At 40.2% G+C, this 19,869-nt stretch overlaps 1 protein-coding gene across 1 annotated transcript in view; it reads right to left on the minus strand.

The window, feature by feature from the left end:
- LOC143283970 (uncharacterized) overlaps nt 1–19,869 on the minus strand; it is a 34,957-nt gene that overhangs the window by 9,794 nt on the left and 5,294 nt on the right. The window contains exons 7-16 of the mRNA XM_076590450.1: nt 18,574–18,690; nt 16,920–17,007; nt 15,169–15,276; nt 12,485–12,700; nt 11,199–11,342; nt 9,686–9,841; nt 8,462–8,601; nt 4,404–6,679; nt 2,605–3,242; nt 1,079–1,204 (exon numbers count right to left, since the gene is read on the minus strand). Coding sequence (XP_076446565.1) covers nt 1,079–1,204; nt 2,605–3,242; nt 4,404–6,679; nt 8,462–8,601; nt 9,686–9,841; nt 11,199–11,342; nt 12,485–12,700; nt 15,169–15,276; nt 16,920–17,007; nt 18,574–18,690 — 4,009 coding nt within the window. The remainder of the gene's footprint in view (nt 1–1,078; nt 1,205–2,604; nt 3,243–4,403; nt 6,680–8,461; nt 8,602–9,685; nt 9,842–11,198; nt 11,343–12,484; nt 12,701–15,168; nt 15,277–16,919; nt 17,008–18,573; nt 18,691–19,869) is intronic.

Below are 19,869 nucleotides of genomic sequence, written 5' to 3' on the forward strand. Positions count from 1 at the left end.
TTTTCAGGTAAGTGTGGATAATACAGCTTGGAAAGTTAGATTTCAAATTCAAATTAAAAATTCAAAATACTTTATGTCTGCTTCAACCAAAACAGAAAATTCTCTTTAGGCTCACTTAAAATATAATAAAATACCCGTCAGCAAAAATCAAAGAGAAAAAAACAAACAACTGACACACCCTTCACTGATCACCATGCACACATCAATTATTATGTAAAAAGAAAAACATGTGGGTAAGATACTATTACATTATGATTTAGAGTGTAACAACTGTGTGTGTGTTGCGTGTGTGTCCGTGTGTATGCATGCATCGTTTTGTGCATGTGCACGCGCGACCGTGCGTGTGTGCCTGCGTGTGTGAGAGCGTGTGCGCGCGCATGTGTACATTTCAATCATTATAAAAAGGAGAATATTCAATAAGATAATTATAACATTTAAAAAGACAAATGTTCATCAACAAATAAAACCAAAAAACGAATGATTAACTGGCACACCCTTCCTTGATCACAATGTACATTTGAACTAACATGTAAAAAGAATATTCAGGTAAGAAAACAAAAATTACATTTTAAGATAAAGTGAAACATTTCACTGATATAAAGGAAAATATTCAGAAAGATAATTATAAAATTTAAGAACATAAAATCACAGCTGAAAGGTCAAAACCACCATCAAGACTAAAAGCATGTAAAGCCCCTTTCACGCCCCTCTGCGGCAAAACAATAACACTGAACATGCTCACGCGCACACACACACGCACCCACACACTTCTCCCCTCAGCCCCTCCCCTCACTTCTTAACACGCATGCATGCATACATATTGGGAAAAAAGACAACTGTCATCGTAACAATAAACAAATCACAGGCAATGGAACAAAAACATTATCTGAGCAAATTGCCATTACAACACATAAAAAGACCTTTCTAAGGATAGATACCATCATCATGTAAGAAAATCATCACTCCGCTTGGCTTGTAACTCCTATTTACATATGTAATTCTATACATCAACAAAGTGTTACTTCTGACACGAAGGACCAGTCCTTACTTTGAAACACATCAAACATTACTGCAATACCTTCAGCTGAGGGGTGTTCATGTCATCATAAGGTAGCATCGGAGTGAAGGGGGAAGGCGGAATTACTGCAGACTTTCCTCCCTTCTTCCTCTGCTTTGGCTGTGTGGGTGTCTTGGCTAGAGGTCTCTGAACACATACAGCTTTCCACACTCAATCAATATTCATTTACTTCCCATTCATTTGCCGTTAGTATGCAGCTTTCCATGCTCAGTCAATATTCATTTAATTCCCATTCATTAACAATATACAGCTTTTCAACTCAATCAATATCTATTTACTTTCCATTCCATAAACATACAGCTTTCCAAACCCAATATCTATTTATTTCCCATTCCATACATATACACATTTCCAAACTCAATCAATATTCATTTACCTCCCAATCATTTCATATACACCTTTCCACACTCAATATTTATTTACCTCCCATTGATAACAAATATACAGCTTTCCATACTCAGACAATTTATTCATCTCCCATTCACTACATGTACAGCTTTCCACAATGTTTATTTACTTCCCATTCCATACATATTCTGCATAATGTCCATATTTATTCAGATGTATACTCCCTGTTCTTTCTGATTTTCTCCATCCAGTATTTCTTCACACCCTCTCACGCTCAATAATGATCCCTCATCCCTAAAATTAAAGCATATTTAAATTGGTACAAAAATATTATCAATACAAACAGACATATGACATCTGCAAAGTGGGTAACCAGTGTCCATCCCAGTGTTTTAAAACACACTGTTGAAATGAAAAGGCAACCCACAGTATCTTCACTGACAGCTTGCCTTGCTTGTAGTAATACAAACACTGGCATAGTCCCATCATGCTTCTACAATCAGTCACTCACACTAACCTCTGGCTTTTGTTTTCACTTCCTACTTCTACAATCAGTCACTAACACTAACCTCTGGTTCTTGTTTTCACTTCCTACTTCTACAATCAGTCACTCACACTAACCTCTGTCCCTTTTCACTTCCTACTTCTACAATCAGTCACTAACACTAACCTCTGTCCCTTTTCACTTCCTACTTCTACAATCAGTCACTAAGTTCTGGCTCTTGTTTTCACTTCCTACTTCTACAATCAGTCACTCACACTAACCTCTGGTTCTTGTTTTCACTTCCTACTTCTACAATCAGTCACTCACACTAACCTCTGGTTCTTGTTTTCACTTCCTACTTCTACAATCAGTCACTAACACTAACCTCTGGTTCTTGTTTTGACTTCCTACTTCTACAATCAGTCACTAACACTAACCTCTGGTTCTTGTTTTCACTTCCTACTTCTACAATCAGTCACTAACACTAACCTCTGATTCTTGTTTTCACTTCCTACTTCTACAATCAGTCACTAACACTAACCTCTGATTCTTGTTTTCACTTCCTACTTCTACAATCAGTCACTAACACTAACCTCTGATTCTTGTTTTCACTTCCTACTTCTACAATCAGTCACTCACACTAACCTCTGTCCCTTTTCACTTCCTACTTCTACAATCAGTCACTCACACTAACCTCTGGCTCTTGTGACAGCACCGTTTCTTCACGGCCCAGCTCTAAGGCAACCTGTTTGTAGGCCTCGTCTTCCACCAGGACGCTGTCCTCAGTTGGCGCATTCTCCTCCGACCACAGAAAGCTGGAGTTGGCTGCCTCTGTGTCTTCGTCAGCAAGGAGCAGTCCATCCCCTACGCCCATTAGCAACCCTGGTAGTTCACCCGTTCGGTCCCTCGCTTTTGCATATGATGTGCATGGTTCAAGTTTGTTACACACTGTTGTGGAAGAGGAAGAGGCAGTCACCTTTGTGGATTTAAGTTTATCAGAGCCCTCCTGTTCTTTGTACGTTTTCTTGCTGACAGTTTGCTTTAAGGAGGATTTAGGGGTTACTGTAACATCTGAAGCAATGGATACTTTACTTCTAGGAGATATTACTTCTGACTTCTTTGGTGACTCTGCCGGTGCTTTAAAAGGTGATGCTGATGATGGTCTTGGACTTCGGTAAGGTGAGCATGATTTCTTGATGCTGTGTGACTCTGGGTTAGACCCTGAGTTATCAATTTTCTCCTGAACATCAAGGAAAAGGTCTGGGTTATAATCATCCAGGTTGTCAAATCCCTCCCATACATCTTCTGCTGATCCACTGGCATCAAGTGCATCTGTAAAGTAAACCAATGAAGGAATTATAGGTATAAATACATTTTGGCAGCAAACTACAAAAATTAACAGATTGATTACTCTGTGGAAAAAAGAAGTAAGCGAAAAAAAAAAATCACAGACAGTTAACAAGGCCATCAATCTACATGAACATAAAAATGATGATTTTCAAATACAATGCACACTCGTGTGTAATCAGTGTATGTATGGGTGCACCCATATTGTGAATGCATTTAAAACAAAACAAAAAAACAAAGATACTCAACACAAATGTACCAACAACAAAAAAAAAAAAAAATCTACAGTAACCTTACCCCTAAGATACATTTTAAAGAATAAATAATTCAAAATATTTAAAAAAAATGATCAGTGTAGCAAAACTGAGAATACCTAAACACAGCACTCTCTCAAATTTGTTGGCGAGAAAGCAGGATTCTGCCTCATTCCCCCCATGTTCTGTTTGAAATTCTTCACTCAGCAAACACTTATTGCTCATGCTGCGGTGACTACAGCTACAAACCAGCCAGTGAAAGAGAATGTGTAGTATTTTACAGCAATAGTCTTTCTGTCTTCCAAGATGTGATTTATTCACTCAGTAAACATGTCAAGCTCTGTGATCTGACAACAATTCACTAACTTGATGAGTGTCTTTAAAAAGGCTTTAAAGAAAAACCCTGAACACCTTCCTGATGCAATCAAAAGAAAGTGGCACTCTTCATAAGGCACTGTTGTTGTTTTTTTTAAATTCTTTTTTCATTTTAATCTGTCTGCGCTTTTTTTTTTAAACCAAATTATTACTATATCATTAATTTATTTGACATTTAATACAGAGGGTCTAACATTCAACATTCCAAACTAAAAAAAAACCAAACCAACTGCTACATACATTGCTTGTCTGTTTGCAGACTCAATTTTGACAGAAGAAATGAATGAAAAGAAAATTTAGTGCAGAATAATCTAGCTAATAGTAATATACAAGCTACTAGGAAATTACACAGACAAACACACAAAAAGAAAAGCCAGTAACATGCTTGCAATCAGCAAACTATTAACACAGACACAACAGGCAAAAAAGAGTTGGAAAAAAAAAGAGAAGAGTACAGCTGGAACAGCCTAACCACCAAACAAATGTTATCTGAGATCTATTTTTCCTCAAACCTTACCCACATCACAAGGTGATTCAGCACCCCCTTTTCCACTGGTCACAAGCTGATCATGCTCTGCCTCCCTGCACACCAGTTCCGTCACTCTGAGCAACTCCTTGTCACTGTCTGCCGACCTCTGTGAAAACCTGTCCCAGGAACTGCTGGGGCTGACTTTGGCTGGACTGTGGCAGGGTCTGGACCTGCTCCTGTATTCAGACCTATGTTCTGAATGCTGACGGTACGATGGTGCTGCTTTACTGGTCAGGTTTGAATGAGCATCTTTCTTTGGTGAGGGCCCCGGTTGATTGTGTGGAGAAGAGAGGGTTATGGATCTGCAGACAGATTGTGACTGTGACTGCGGCTGACTGCAGCTCAGTCGGGACTGGGAGAATTTGGGAGAGGAAGCAACTTGGACACTTGTGTCTATAATCTCAAGATCAGAATCGCTGTCGTCAGCACCGATGTGAGAATCCTCAGCTTTCTGTGGGTCTGGTTGGGGAAATATTTTTTGTGAGGAGAGCCGTTTTTGGTGACAACTGTGTCTGGGGAGGTGAGCTATGCTGTGGGTCTCTTTATGTAGCTCTTTTCTTTTATTTGTATCACCGGCACCAGCATCAGGACTGGTGTTGCTTTCCACAAAAGTAGATTTCTTTGGTGTGTGGTGAGAGACCGGCGTCCTGGGGGACGACCTAGCCCCTGCCTCTAGAGGCAGAGGAGTGACCAACTGAAACGTCTTGCGCATGTTGCTCTCTTCCACGCATGGGGTGACATACAGGGAATCCTGCTCCACAACTGATAAACAAGGAGTCTGCTGCTTCTTCCTCTGGCTGCAAACTATGTCCTTCTCACCATCACTGCTGTCACTCAGGTTCATTGAATCTTTGTTCTGAACAAAGGGAGTTTGTGTCTTGGGTGATGTGGTGGTACCAAGTGAACCACGCAAGTGGTTACTGCTGGTATCCTGTATACCTCTTTTGTCCTTCAGCTTCTCTTTGTTCACAGTCCTTTGAGTCAGTCCACTTTCAGAATGGAGATGAGGAGTGGAGGTTTGAAACTGTCCATGTTTTAAACTGGAGCCTGATATATGGGTGTAAGAGTACTCTCTGACTGACATGCTGACGGACGACAACCTGTCTTGAGAAAGCTGCTGCCGACACCTCTGTTGTTCACGCTGTTGATCAGCTAAAGGATGATTGGCATTTTCAGTCCTTGTTCCCCCATACCTGTCATCTTTCCAACCACAACTTTTTCCATGGAACGTTTTCCCACTGTGTATGGATGCAGTTTTTTGTTTAGATTCAGATGCTGAAGACACATGCGACTGTTCCTTGCCATCTTGAGAAGAAGCACCATGTCCTTCAGACTGGTCTTTACCTTTAGAATTCTGCTTTTCACCCTGTGAAGGAGGAGAACTGAAGTCCAGCAAAACATCATTGTCATCACTGCTGAACAGATCGTCATCACTGATTTCTATACTGTCCACAGGTTCTACGCTCTGAGGTGATATGCTTACTTTTGCCTGTGAACTTTTCTTCTGCATGTTATTTTCACCAGCTCTCTCCTTCCCTTGAACTCCAAAATTATCCGACTCTTGCTGATGTTCACTTCCCTTTTGTTTTTGACAGGACAAGAAGCCATCAACACCTTCAGAACAAGCAGCAGATGGAGACCGGCTGTTTTGTAGGGTGTTGTATGAGTCAGAGCGCCCTGAGCTGTCAGCAGACACTATGTCAATGGAAACATCCCCGTCATCATCAGTTCCACTTGCCTCCATCACCGCATTCACTTGCTGTTTTGCAAAGTCTTCCTCGTTACCAGTCACTTCATGAACTTTTCCCACTGAATCATCCTTTGCTCTTGATTCAGGTTCAAATAATTTCTGAGGAGTCTGTGTCTTACAGTCATGACTAATAATTCCTGGGTCTTTCTGTGTCATTTCATTTGTCTGTGGTTCTGGCTGATGCTGCGCCAGCTGTTGGACATCAGGAATACTGTGTTGTCTTGGACTGACCGTCTCCATCAATTCAATGTCTGGGGGAGACGGTTCATGAGAATAGCATTCCAGAACCGGTGGTCCATCTTCTCTGCGATCATCACCTTCTTCACTTGGTGCTGAGGCAGCCATGTTTTTCCTGTTGCCTACTTCAGTACCAACATTCTGATTCCTCACAGAGGCACTATCTGAAGACTGGTTCAGCTGCTTGCTTTCTTCTGTCCTGCCACTGACCACCTTTGCTGGTGAATCCGGCTCAAGCTGACCCCTGCAGATTTGTGCGAGTGATGCCAGACCCAACCTGAAACAGTGACACAATCTTTGAAGAAGTGTGTCATTTACAAACAATTCTTGATACATACCCAACCTGAAACAGTGAAACCACCACTGAAGAAGTGTCATTTGCAAACAGTTCTATCTGAAACAAAAGAGCAGGTTGAAAACTTAACACAGATTTGCAAATGATAAATTCCAATATGTTTAATTCTCCTAACTTTTTTCCTCTTCTATTTTTAGTCTTATTTTCCATTGCAGGAAAAAGACAAACACCATGGTTACACCTGTGATTTTAGCAGTGCTAAGTTTTGCTTAGCATGAAGAATTTATGGAATTAGTGTAGACTTAGGGAAAAAATTTAACGCTAAGTGAACTTAGTACTGCGAAGATTGCAGCCCAAATGTCAGCAAAATCTCTTTTTTTTAAGATTTTTATTTTAAGATCAATGAAAATGTCAACAACACTAATACACAGGTTCATTTGGTTTGACAGAGCCACTCTCTACTTCCTTTCACAATATGCCCCGGCATCAACCAGACTCCAGAAGAACAGGAAGGTACATGTGGTGTCAGTCAAGCAATCTGAGCCACCCACACAAACACACCTGTGATGTAGATAAAATTCCACTGATGTGGGCTCACAGCCCACTGAACCGAACACAGAAGCAGACTGGTGGGGTAGACAATAACAGCAATATCTAACTGAACCGAACACAGAAGCAGATTGGTGGGGTAGACAATAACAGCAATATCTAACTGAACTGAACACAGAAGGAGACTGGTGGGGTAGACAATAACAGCAATATCTAACTGAACTGAACACAGAAGGAGACTGGTGGGGTAGACAATAACAGCAATATCTAACTGAACTGAACACAGAAGCAGACTGGTGGGGTAGACAATAACAGCAATATCTAACTGAACTGAACACAGAAGCAGACTGGTGGGGTAGACAATAACAGCAATATCTAACTGAACTGAACACAGAAGCAGATTGGTGGGGTAGACAATAACAGCAATATCTAACTGAACTGAACACAGAAGCAGATTGGTGGGGTAGACAATAACAGCAATATCTAACTGAACTGAACACAGAAGCAGATTGGTGGGGTAGACAATAACAGCAATATCTAACTGAACTGAACACAGAAGCAGACTGGTGGGGTAGACAATAACAGCAATATCTAACTGAACTGAACACAGAAGCAGATTGGTGGGGTAGACAATAACAGCAATATCTAACTGAACTGAACACAGAAGCAGACTGGTGGGGTAGACAATAACAACAATATCTAACTGAACCGAACACAGAAGCAGACTGGTGGGGTAGACAATAACAGCAATATCTAACTGAACTGAACACAGAAGCAGACTGGTGGGGTAGACAATAATAGCAATATCTAACTGAACTGAACACAGAAGCAGATTGGTGGGGTAGACAATAACAGCAATATCTAACTGAACTGAACACAGAAGCAGACTGGTGGGGTAGACAATAACAGCAATATCTAACTGAACTGAACACAGAAGCAGACTGATGGGGTAGACAATAACAGCAATATCTAACTGAACTGAACACAGAAGCAGACTGATGGGGTAGACAATAACAGCAATATCTAACTAACAGGATCAAACCCAAAACGTCTTCATCATTACTTCAAATCACAGTGCAAAGTCGATAAAATATGTTTATGCCAAATGAAGCAGAATTGTTCCAGAACTGTTCTAAGTATTTTCTGAAGCAGTTTAGCCACATGTGGTTTGTTCAACAAGGTATGCCTACTGATCCCACATATTTTCACACAGACCTGTGAGCCAGTTGCAGTGTAGCTGGCAGGCAGCACTGGTCCAGCTGTGTGTCTCCGGCATACAGAAAGCGCAGCACAGCCAGCACACACTGGGACGGCCAATCGCACAGGTCTATCACCCCTGTCTCCGTGTCCACCAGCTGCCAACACAGACCGCTACTGATGATGATCATGGTGACACTTAAGATGATGGTGGATGGACATCACAACCTCGACGACAAAGGTAAGAAAAACAAAACAAACAAAAAACAACAACAAAGGATGACATGCATTCAAAAACATAGTATTGTTTTGTCATGGAGAGATTGTTGAAGTATGCACATAATATTGTTAGGTCATTTCCACACAACTCTCCCAGAGTTGTCCATATTCACTTTAACTCAAAAATGAAAAAGATGTATTACAAATGATGGACTGCAGTCAGGTGTTTTCAGACTTAGGTTTGGTTGATTTGTTACAGTTTGATGAATTTGGGATAAAAAAAAAAAAAAAATCCAGTTAACAGGAAGATGATTTTCAGACCCAAAGCAAAAATAACAAGCATACTGATAAAAAAAAAAGAAGTTAAACCAAAAAAGATTATGATTTGCTCCTCATTCAACAGACAACAATGTTCAACCACTTTCCTTTTCAGCAAAGTCTTAACAACAAGTACATGTGACTGATCCTATCAAGCGCAAATATATGAACACTGCAAATCCAATCACAACTGTAAAACCAAAAACTGAGACACTCAGACAGTGACTACTACACAATTATCAACCTTCAGGGAGGTTCATCTACAAACACTACAAACATCAAAACAAATATCAAAACAACAACCATACACACACACACGACAAAATTATATAATAAAAAAGCTTCAATAATCAAACGCACTAAACTGTAATATATTCAGTTTATAAAGAAATTCAATTAAGAGTAATTTCATATTTTGATTACTTATTTAGTCAAACAGAAACCATTAATTAGAATACTTAAAAATGAAAAGTGCCCATTCCATTTTTTAAACTCCCGTAGTTCCGACTGAACCCAACTTTAACTTTTTAAGCCTTGTAGGTTTTTACTGCACAAAAGGAGCACGCTGTTCTTTTTTTTTTTTTTTGAAACCCTACTTCATCAAACCATGCTAAATATTAAAAAAAGAAAGAAAGAAAGAAGAAAAAAAAAAGGACATTTGAAAGAAATAAAGTGCTCAAAAGCAGCATTCACATCCTGCCCCACCTGAAGCAATGCAGGACATCTGACGGACAGAATGACACGATGAGCATGGAGCAATGATGACCCTGCAGCCTGGATGACCACGTCACTGAACTCTTGCCGGTTCACAAGGGAAGAGAAGGCAGACAGCAGGTCGTGGTGAATGTGCTGCTCAATATCCTGCAAACAGGATGGAATGTGACAGTAGGTTGAGCAAAGTCAACATTTCTGTCCGCTGTCTCTCTCTCTCTCTCTCTCTCTGTGCATGCATGTATGATATCAGATTTTAAAAAAACAATTATTTTTTAGAAAATCAAACACCTTATGACGGGCACAAACGCCGAGTGGTTAAAGCATTGGACTTCCAATCTAAGGGTCCCAGGTTCGAATCTCAGTAACGGCTCCTGGTGGGTAAAGGGTGAAGATTTTTCCTATCTCCCAGGTCAACATATGTCCTGACCTGCCAGTGCCTGAACCCCCCTTTGTGTGAAAAACAAGCAGAAGATCAAATACGCATATAAAAGATCCTGTAATCCATGTCAGCATTCAGTGGGTTATGAAAATAAGAACATACCCAGCAAGCACACCCCCGAAAGCGGAGTATGGCTGCCTTCATGGCGGGGTAAAAACGGTCATACACATAAAAGCCCACTTGTGTACATAAGAGTGAACGTGGGAGTTGCAGCCCATGAACGCAGAAGAAGAAGAAGAAGAAGAAACAACACCTTATCAACTAACAAACCACCAGGGATGTGAGAGGGATTGAATCAAAAAAGCGTACTGCAGTGGAGGGTGTGGGGGGCGACGGGTGGGGGGGGGGATGCGGGGGGTTCACTATTATTCATTTTCTTTGTGTTTTTTGTTTTCATTTTACTTTCTTTTTTTTCTTTTTTCTTTTTTTAAATCCAAGGATGTTACATTATCTATCATTAAAGTATATCATTATATTATAGGAATATATTTCAGCATGTGTATGTGTGTATGAGTGAAAGTGTGTGTAAGTGCAAGTATGCATCGATTTTAGTGATACACATGAATGCATGTGTTTGAAGGTGTGGGGCTGAGTGTATGTGTGTACCTGGGTATGCATGTGAGCATGTTTGTATGTGTGAGAGAGAGAGATACAGAGAGAGAGAGAGATGGAAAGAAGATGCAGAGCAGCAGGGACTATTTATGTTCCTGGAATGACATGGCTGGTATGCAAGAAAGGGGGCAGGTAATACACAAGGTCACCATAAACAACTGGCAATGCCACTGACGTTTTGGGCATACCTATTTGGAGAAGAAAAGAAATCTCCATGACTGGCTCTGTGGTGGAAATACAACTTCATTTAATTTCAATATCAAACAAAGTGACATGTTCTGCAAATCATGGGGCGGTTTTGCATTGTATATGCTGCTCACAAAAATGGCCATGTGGCAAAATGAACCAAAAAGCTTGCTGCAGTTGGATGTGTCATTATGTATTAAAAAAAAAAAAAAAAAAAAAGAGAGAGAGAAAAAAAAGAAAGAAAATGAACAAAAAAAGGAAATTCACAGAGATCTCAGATGGAGCTGAAGACAGCGGGGATGACTGTTCAAAGCCATCAGCCTCTGCCGCCATGTCTGCCAACAATGCAGCCGTCTGTGTGGAGAAGGGAGGTAAGCTTCCATCTTCATGTCCCTCATCCTCATCATTCACCTGTTCACGACACAGTTACAGTCAGACCATGCTGATAGTTCTGCTTGAACTTACAAAAAAATAAGACAAAATAAAATAAAACAAAACTGCCATGAAAATAATTGTATGATTCATATCTATGGAACATTCAAGTGGAAACATCAACAAAAATGTTCAACAAGGAAAGGGCATTCTTCAGCAATGTAAAAATTCACAACTCACATTCTCTCACGCCATTGTCACAACCTTTTCACACATGTTAGACACTCCAGTACAAAAATCTCTTTCCTCTCCCCTTGTGGAGCTTCAAAAAGCAAACAGTAAAAACATCAAAACAATTTTGGTGGAAACTATTTCACTTTGCAGAAGATACTTCACTGTACACAGTATTGTTGAACTGTACATTGTTACACAACATTTCCACTGTACTTCATTTTGATCTAATTCTGCTTGAATTTGTTGGCTGATTTGTAATATGTCTACACTTATGAAAATGACAAAATTCTCTTGGTCTGCACTGCATCACAAAGTAATGCACTGCACTGTATGAGGCTGAAATACATATTTCATCATTATATGCTGCACTGTTTTTTGTTGTTTTTTTGTTTTTTGGTTGTTGTTTTTTTATGGCAAAATGCTGTAACTTATTGCAACACTGGTCTTTTCAGTTTATAAGAGTCTACAGCATTAGACATAATGCCCTTATTAAAAAAATATATGTGAATCATGTGTATGTGTGCACATCTGTGAGTATGTGTGTCCTTGTGTGAACATTGTGCATACTCACACACGTGTGTGTGTGTGCAAGTGTATTGTTGTTGTTTTTTTCACTCCTTCTGTTTGGCATTTTTATAAACCAGTAAGCAGTGAAGTTAGAACTTCTACATTTCCAAAAGACTACTTCTTCAAACCTAAAATTCCTGCAGTGCCACTGATTTATTTTTACAACATATTTATGTGCCAATATGATTAGAAAAGGAAAAAGATTTATATATATATATTTTTTTTTAAAAAGGAGGAAAACATATCAATTTCAAAATAAGAAAAAGCAATATGATTAGAAATAGAAAAAGCATTATATATATAATATATAAAAAAAAAGAAAAAAAAGAGGAAAACATCAATTTCCAAACAAGAGAAAAAACAAACAAACAACCCATTACCTGTTCATCACAAGACACTGCTTTCTCTGTAGCCTGGCTATCCAAGGAGCGACGCCTGCCAGGTATCTCGGACATTCTGCGAATCTTGCTGCCGGCCACAACGGTGCTGACCTGAACTGGGGGCATCAGGGCAGACACATAGTACTGCAACGAGTCCCCTGAACTGCCCTCTCCCTCGCCGCTGGGCTCCTCCAAGGATGAAAGCCTCCAGAACATCTGACATTGATTCAAACAAGACGTAACAATTTCAGTTTCAAGGAGGTACCAAAGCTGATCTGTATACACTACACCACATTTTTTATTTATTTATTTTATTGTGTTTTTTTTCTCGAGGCCTGACTAAGCGCGTTGGGTTACGCTGCTGGTCAGGCATCTGCTTGGCAGATGTGGTGTAGAGTGTATGGATTTGACCGAACGCAGTGACGCCTCCTTGATACTGATACTGATACACCACATCCACTTCAGAGCTTGGACAAAAAAAAAAAAAGAAGAAAAAACAGCTACAAACAGGTTGTCAAAACTTTGCAGTTTTGACACTAACCTTGAAAGCAGTACCATATATGGGAAACGACCACTGTGAAAATATCAGGAAACTAAGTGCCCGGGGACCTACCCACAGAACCGCAGGCACCTAAAAAGTGTGGAAGTGAAGACCTGGTCAAGCTTCACTTCTCCATGAGACAAGCCGCATATATATATATATGGGTCTGTGGAAACTCTCCATAACACCATATTCCACATAGCGGGATGACCTCCAAGTGTAAACAGTGAACTACAACAACAAGAGTATACCCAAAGGATTTTTCTTTTTCTGTTGTTTTTGAGAGGAAGTGCAGGCAGTAGCATAGGCAACAATCTGTGTAAACTAAGAGCATTTCAGCGTTCAAATTCAGGATTATGATATATCAGTCAGCCGAGATGTATCAGTTGCAAGAATGACATTACTTGCAGTTTCTTAAGTTTGGTTCTATTCTATAGACACAGAAGTGCCACACTGAAGTTTGGAATGGGCTGACAGTTTCTGTCGGGTAAGTGGATAAAAAAAAAAAAGAAGTGGAGTGGAGTGGAGTGATGGCCTAGAGGTAACGCGTCTGCCTAGGAAGCGAGAAAATCTGAGTGTGCTGGTTTGAATCACGGCTTGGCCGCCGATATTTTCTCCCCCTCCACTAGACCTTGAGTGGTGGTCTGGACCCTAGTCATTCGGATGAGACGATAAACCGAGGTCCCGTGTGCAGTGTGCACTTAGCGCATGTAAAAGAACCCACGGCAACAAGAGGGTTGTTCCTGGCAAAATTCTATAGAAAAATCTACTTCGATAGGGAAAACAAATGAAACTGCACGCAGGAAAAAATACCAAAAAAATGGGTGGCATATTATAGCGAGGCGCTCTCCCTGAGGAGAGCAGCCCGAATTTCACACAGAGAAATCTGTTGTGATAAAGAGAAATACAAATACAAAAGAAAGGAGAGAAAGTTTGGTTTTTCATAACTTCCAGCTCTTTTTCTACAAAACACAATCTTACTCTTTTTCTACAAAACACTATCTTACTCTTTTTCTACAAAACACTCTCTTTTGCACACATTCTGCATGCCTTTATCGTCAAAACATTCTATACTATATACACAATAAAACTTTGTGACAATAATTACAGCTGCAGATCATTAATGTAGAAATATGTATAAGGAGGTAGATCTGCTTCAAAAAGGTTTTGGAACTTTATAGAAAAACTGGACATCTGAGAAGAATTCTGAAATCAATATTTCTTGTTTAGAAAATGGAACCATTATTCATCATTCAAAATGGATGCTTCAACAAGCTGTCTGTGACAGGATTCATATTTACTTTATCATGTGTCTAAATGAGTAAAAGAAAAAAAGAAAAAGAAAAAAAAATGAATGACCACTTTTTTCTCTAAAGTGTTTCTTAACAAATAATTTCACTTGTCTCATCAACGTAGCTGCAGTATACAGAACAAAGTGAAATACTGTCTTTCATCTTGTCAAGGTAACTCCAGCACAAAGATCAATATAAAATATCAGTGTATGACAATACGTAATACATCACCATTACTGTTGTTGTTTTTCCTCTTCTATCTGTTATCAATTTAAACTGACATTTTAAATCCACTGACTTCGATAAAACTTTTAAAACCTGACAGTCTCTCATCATGTCCCACTATAACCTTTTCTTTACTTTCATGGAAGCTGAAAAACTGCTGAAAACTGTGCTATAAAGGTCTCAGGAGCTGTTGTAAAACTTTCTCATTACTGACTGCTCATTTACAAGTACACAAATAAAAAAAAAAATCTAAGTCAAGCAAACAGGGCTTAACATGTCATACAGACATGCTACCAATGAATCCCAACAAGACTAGTGCATGTTCTGACTTACTTCATTCCTCTATGCAAAGAAACAGACTTCCTGACAACACACAAACATGTCTCATTTGGAAGACAAGAAAACAAACTAAGCATCACTGCGACAGACATAAGATGACATCAGTCAGAGGATAGTAACATGTTACCATTCGTACCTCTGCGCAAGGAAACAGATTTCCTGACAACACACATACATGTCGGTCATTTGAAAGACAAGAAAACAAACTAAACATCATAGTGACAGACATAAGATGATGTCAGGAGGATAGTAACATGTTACCACCCTCGCTCTGACGCCATGCTGACCTTGCACTGTGCCAATGCTTTGTCCGTAGACCACTGCACTGTCTGCCCTGGCAGGGACTGTTGGTTGAACTTCGGTAAAGGTGGAATGACCTCTTCTTCATCTTCCTCCTGTAAAATGACGTAAACAGGATAAATTCAGTAATTCTTTTTTCTCTCCTGCTGGGCTTTATTCGATCATCCAAACATGAAATCTGTGTTCTGACTCCCTCATCCTCAACGATGTGATATTTGATCCTATTTTTCATGATAATAAATGAAAATGTTCATGATAATGATGTTATTAATGTCAATTTTTTTTTCCTGAAACTCTTTCACCACCATAGGCGACTTTATCTGAATAGACAATGTACTGCCATAGGTAACTTTATTTGAACAGACAGTGTACTGCCATAGGCGACTTTATTTGAACAGACAGTGCCACGCCACTGGCAACTTTTATCGACATCAAGTGTCATGTTAACAGGACCATTTTTCACAAGATGGCGTGGAGAGCCTTGGCCAAAGGAATGATTAAGCGCTTATAGTTTTTAGAGGCGTTTGATTGGCTGAGAGCGGGTGGGCCCGTCTTTTCACTGTTAGCCGCGCGAAATTTGGCCAAGCAGAGCAAACCAATAGGCCTAGTTTGCATCAGTTTGACATGGTACAGTATATGACACCAAATGTCATGTTAACAGGACCATTTTTCACACCGGAACAAAGCTCAACAGATGCTTGAATCAGAACAGGCACCACTGAACACCACCAAAGTGACTCAGCAGCAGTGCAGGGTCTCCTCTGGTGTGTAGCCTCCTAACGACCTAACATTGATGGTTCCCTGTGGACTGCCGATGCTGGAACTGTGACGGATGAACCCGGGTGTGGCCATGTATGGGGGAATCTAAATGAGCAGTGTGGGAGTGATGCCACTGAAACAGTGCAGATGATGGGGAAAAAAAAAAAAAAAAAAAAAAGCTCGACAGATGCAGCCAGCTACCCGACAACAGAACAATGACTAATATTTACCCCCTAAACGTGTTTGAAGTGCACAAGTCCACTGAGTTGTTTTAACATGAACCAAAGACTGTAACTGAGAGCAACATTTCTAAAATATCTGGCACCAGGGAGTGTTTTGCACACAGAAACTTCGCAGTGAAAGAGTTAAGGGGTCTATACAAACCTGGAATTCACTGCCTTTTTCATTCCGTCATAATTTCTTGCTCGCGTCCTTTAAAACAATTTTTTTTTTTTTTTTTAAATCCTTTACAAGCAGTCTCCATATAATCAAGGCGCTCCATTCCATGTCTGTATTCCACAGGTCCACAACTATAAGCTGTTCACCATCCACAAATATGGTTCAATCCAGAGTGCAGTTACACCCCTATAACTGAATGGAGTGGAAACATTTTTCCTCTGGGTTTGATTCAATGATCAAAAAATGAATTTGCTAAGTTTACCACACACACACCAACATAAATCTGGATCAGGGTTAACTCTTTGTTTATACATGTAAGCCAAAAAGAGAAAAAGATGTCACACACACACACACACAACCACACTCACACAACCACACACACACACATGTGCATATCACACACACAAACACACATTAATATACACACACACACACACACATTAACATACACACACACACACACACACACACACACACACTTATGCTTCCAATGTTCATTTATTCACGTAAATTTTCCCTAAACTGTAGCTCAACAGAAGTAGGCTAAAAACCAGAGAGAGACACACACACACACACCAACCTCCATTGTGATCAGATGGGACACTCTGGCCTCAATCCTTCCTGCAGACTGGCTCTCTGTCAACTTCAGGAGCAAATAATCTTCCTCTCTGTCAGTGGAACAGAAAAAAATGAAAAAAGATTTAACTCATTCTTCTTCTTCATGGGCTGCAACTCCCACCATGTTCACTCATATGTATACGAGTGGGCTTTTACGTGTGTGACCGTTTTTACCCCGCCATGTACACAGTCATACTCCGTTTTCAGGGGTGTTCATGCTGGGTATGTTCTTTTTTTCCATAACCCACCAAACGCTGACATGGATTACAGGATCTTTCACGTGTGTATTTGATCTCCTGCTTGCGTATACACACGAAGGGGGTTCAGGCACTAGCAGGTCTGCACATATGTTAACCTGGGAGACTGGAAAAATCTCCAACCTTCACACACCAGGCGCCGTTTGCCAGATTCGAACCCGGGACCCTCAGATTGAAAGTCCAACGCTTTAACCGCTCGGCTATTGCACCCGTCATTTAAATCATTCAACCCTGCGCCCAAGCATCAGTAGGGTGTCAAATTCATTTCGTTTAAGTCAGATTCCATGTTCCCACGTATACATAAACCATAAACAAAGGGAGCTAACTTCTGTAGTATTTCTGGCATTGCCAACATGTGTTGATTTGAAGGAAAAACTGGTCAGTTTTGGTGAATTGTCTTATTTTTACCACATCAAAATGTCAGGGAAGCCTGCCTAGTCTGTAAACTCCCCAGGGTTGAATAAGTTAACAGCAACATTAACTCTCTCTCATATTCATTCACAGCTAACTCTCTCTCTCTCTCTTTTTTTTTTTTTTTTGGTGTGCTGTGTCTTTTAACATGTGTAGATGTATGCCTTTGGTAATGTTAATGAGCACAAGAAGAGGCACAAACTGAAAACCGAAGCACAGGGTTTGAAATACATGTGGCACTTTAAAATAAGCTCATCAGCGCTCTTCCAGGTTCAATCAGTAGAGGAAGGGAAGCAACTCTACTAGTTTTACTTTCATTCATCATTCATTTTTAATTGACCACTCTCCTAACCACTGGTCTAAAGCAGTAACAATGAACTGTTCAGACACTGCAAAGCATAACTCAAATCATGATTATCTTATTGTTCCTTCAGCTCTAAAACAACTTTAGACTGACATGACATTTACATCTTGTCAAGTGTCAAAGAGTCAGGACAGTGGTGAGTGGGGTGGGGGGGAGGGAGGAGGAGCTGGAGGTTTGGACTGGCAGCACCGCTACAAAGGGAGAATTTCATGATATGATCTGTATGGAGACAACAACATAAAAATTTTTTTTTAAAGTGGAAGAAGAAAAACAATACTTAGCCAAGGATAGAAACGAGTTTAAATGGGCGAAAGACTGACTCACTCACTGAGCACCATCTTATTTCAAAATAAGACAACTGACTTCATGAATCAAAATGGGCATTCTTTTAATCATTTTTTCTACACTGCGCGCGCACACACACACACACACACACACACACACACACACACACACAGCCAACCCTACCACCACCACGACCACCACCACCACCACCAATACGCATACAATCACATGCAACAAACAAAAAACCTAAAGCCGTGTTTCTTCAGCAACAAAACTGCACTGCCATAAATTTCCCTTACTGTTTATTCTTGCGTCCCCTTCCTCTGCCTGTGGCCGCACTGGTCCCTGGCCCCTCAGCGTCCGAGCGCAGGGAAGACGACAGGGCCAGTGCCAGCTGGGTGTCTTCATCAAGTTTACTGCACACATCACACCATTAGCTCACTCGGGATGACAAGTTTTCTCCCTTGCTATTCCCCCACAGACTGCCCATTTGTAAGGGTTTGGAAAAAAATTTAGAAAAAATACAAAATACAGTGTAAGAAAATGAAACTTTCAGAATTGGCTTATTACATGTTGGGCTATTACATATTAAAAAAAATCAAATTTCTCATCTTATTTTTACAGTTTTGCCATTATGTTGAAACTAATGCCAATTTTTCACCCCGAATCACCATACCCATGCTCACTTTCTGTACTTAATTCACTTTCTTCTTCATCATCATCCACCTCTTCAATGTCTGACCCTTCCGTTTGTAGCATTTCAAGGACTTCGGCAACACTAAAACGTTGCCATCCCTGCCTTGCTCACTCCACAACATTTTGAGAAGAACCCACTTTGCTAACAGGCTGGCATGCGAGCAGACGACCAGTCAGTGACTTTGTCAGCGTGTGTGCGAGACAGGCCACACATGACAGGCTGGCCAATCATATCATTCGGTTGTGGAGTGACCCAGACTACTGCACTCTGCTTGGCTAATCACAAAATCACATGTACAGCACGTGATGGATTTTTATTTTTGAAAAATGCTATTCCATTCCGTCATCCGAAACCGAATTCATTTTATGTAGGAATGCTCACGCATTCAGTCGACCAGCGTGAGTTAACCATCATCAATCATACTGCACACATCAAACCATCAAGCATTATCAATCAATTATTTTTTTTCTCTCCTCTCCTCCATTCAGCTCCTTTCCAAATCTACTGTTAAAACTGTTATATTATTATATATTTCTTTCCCAGACCACATCACGGCATCCCATTCAGTACAGACGCTGTGAGTAATTCTCAGGAAAATGAAAAGGGTTTCTCATATACTATCCAAAGGGAGTTTCGACATTTCATGGTGGACAAATTCATACTCCTCAAAAAATTTCATTATGTCAAGTATGCTTCATAAAGAGTATATATGCTAATATACATTGCAGACTGGATGGGAACACCATTAGCAAAAACCCAGGCTTTGGTATACAACCGACAAAGTAATCAGTCTGACAAACAGTTCTTCAATGTGGCACCCAGATGACCCTCTACAGAGTTAAGGGTGAAGGAAGAACAAGAAGAAGATGAAGAAGAAGAAGAAGAAGAAGAAGATACA

The sequence above is a fragment of the Babylonia areolata genome, chromosome 7 (assembly GCF_041734735.1).
Source record: "Babylonia areolata isolate BAREFJ2019XMU chromosome 7, ASM4173473v1, whole genome shotgun sequence".
Classification (NCBI taxonomy): domain Eukaryota; kingdom Metazoa; phylum Mollusca; class Gastropoda; order Neogastropoda; family Buccinidae; genus Babylonia; species Babylonia areolata.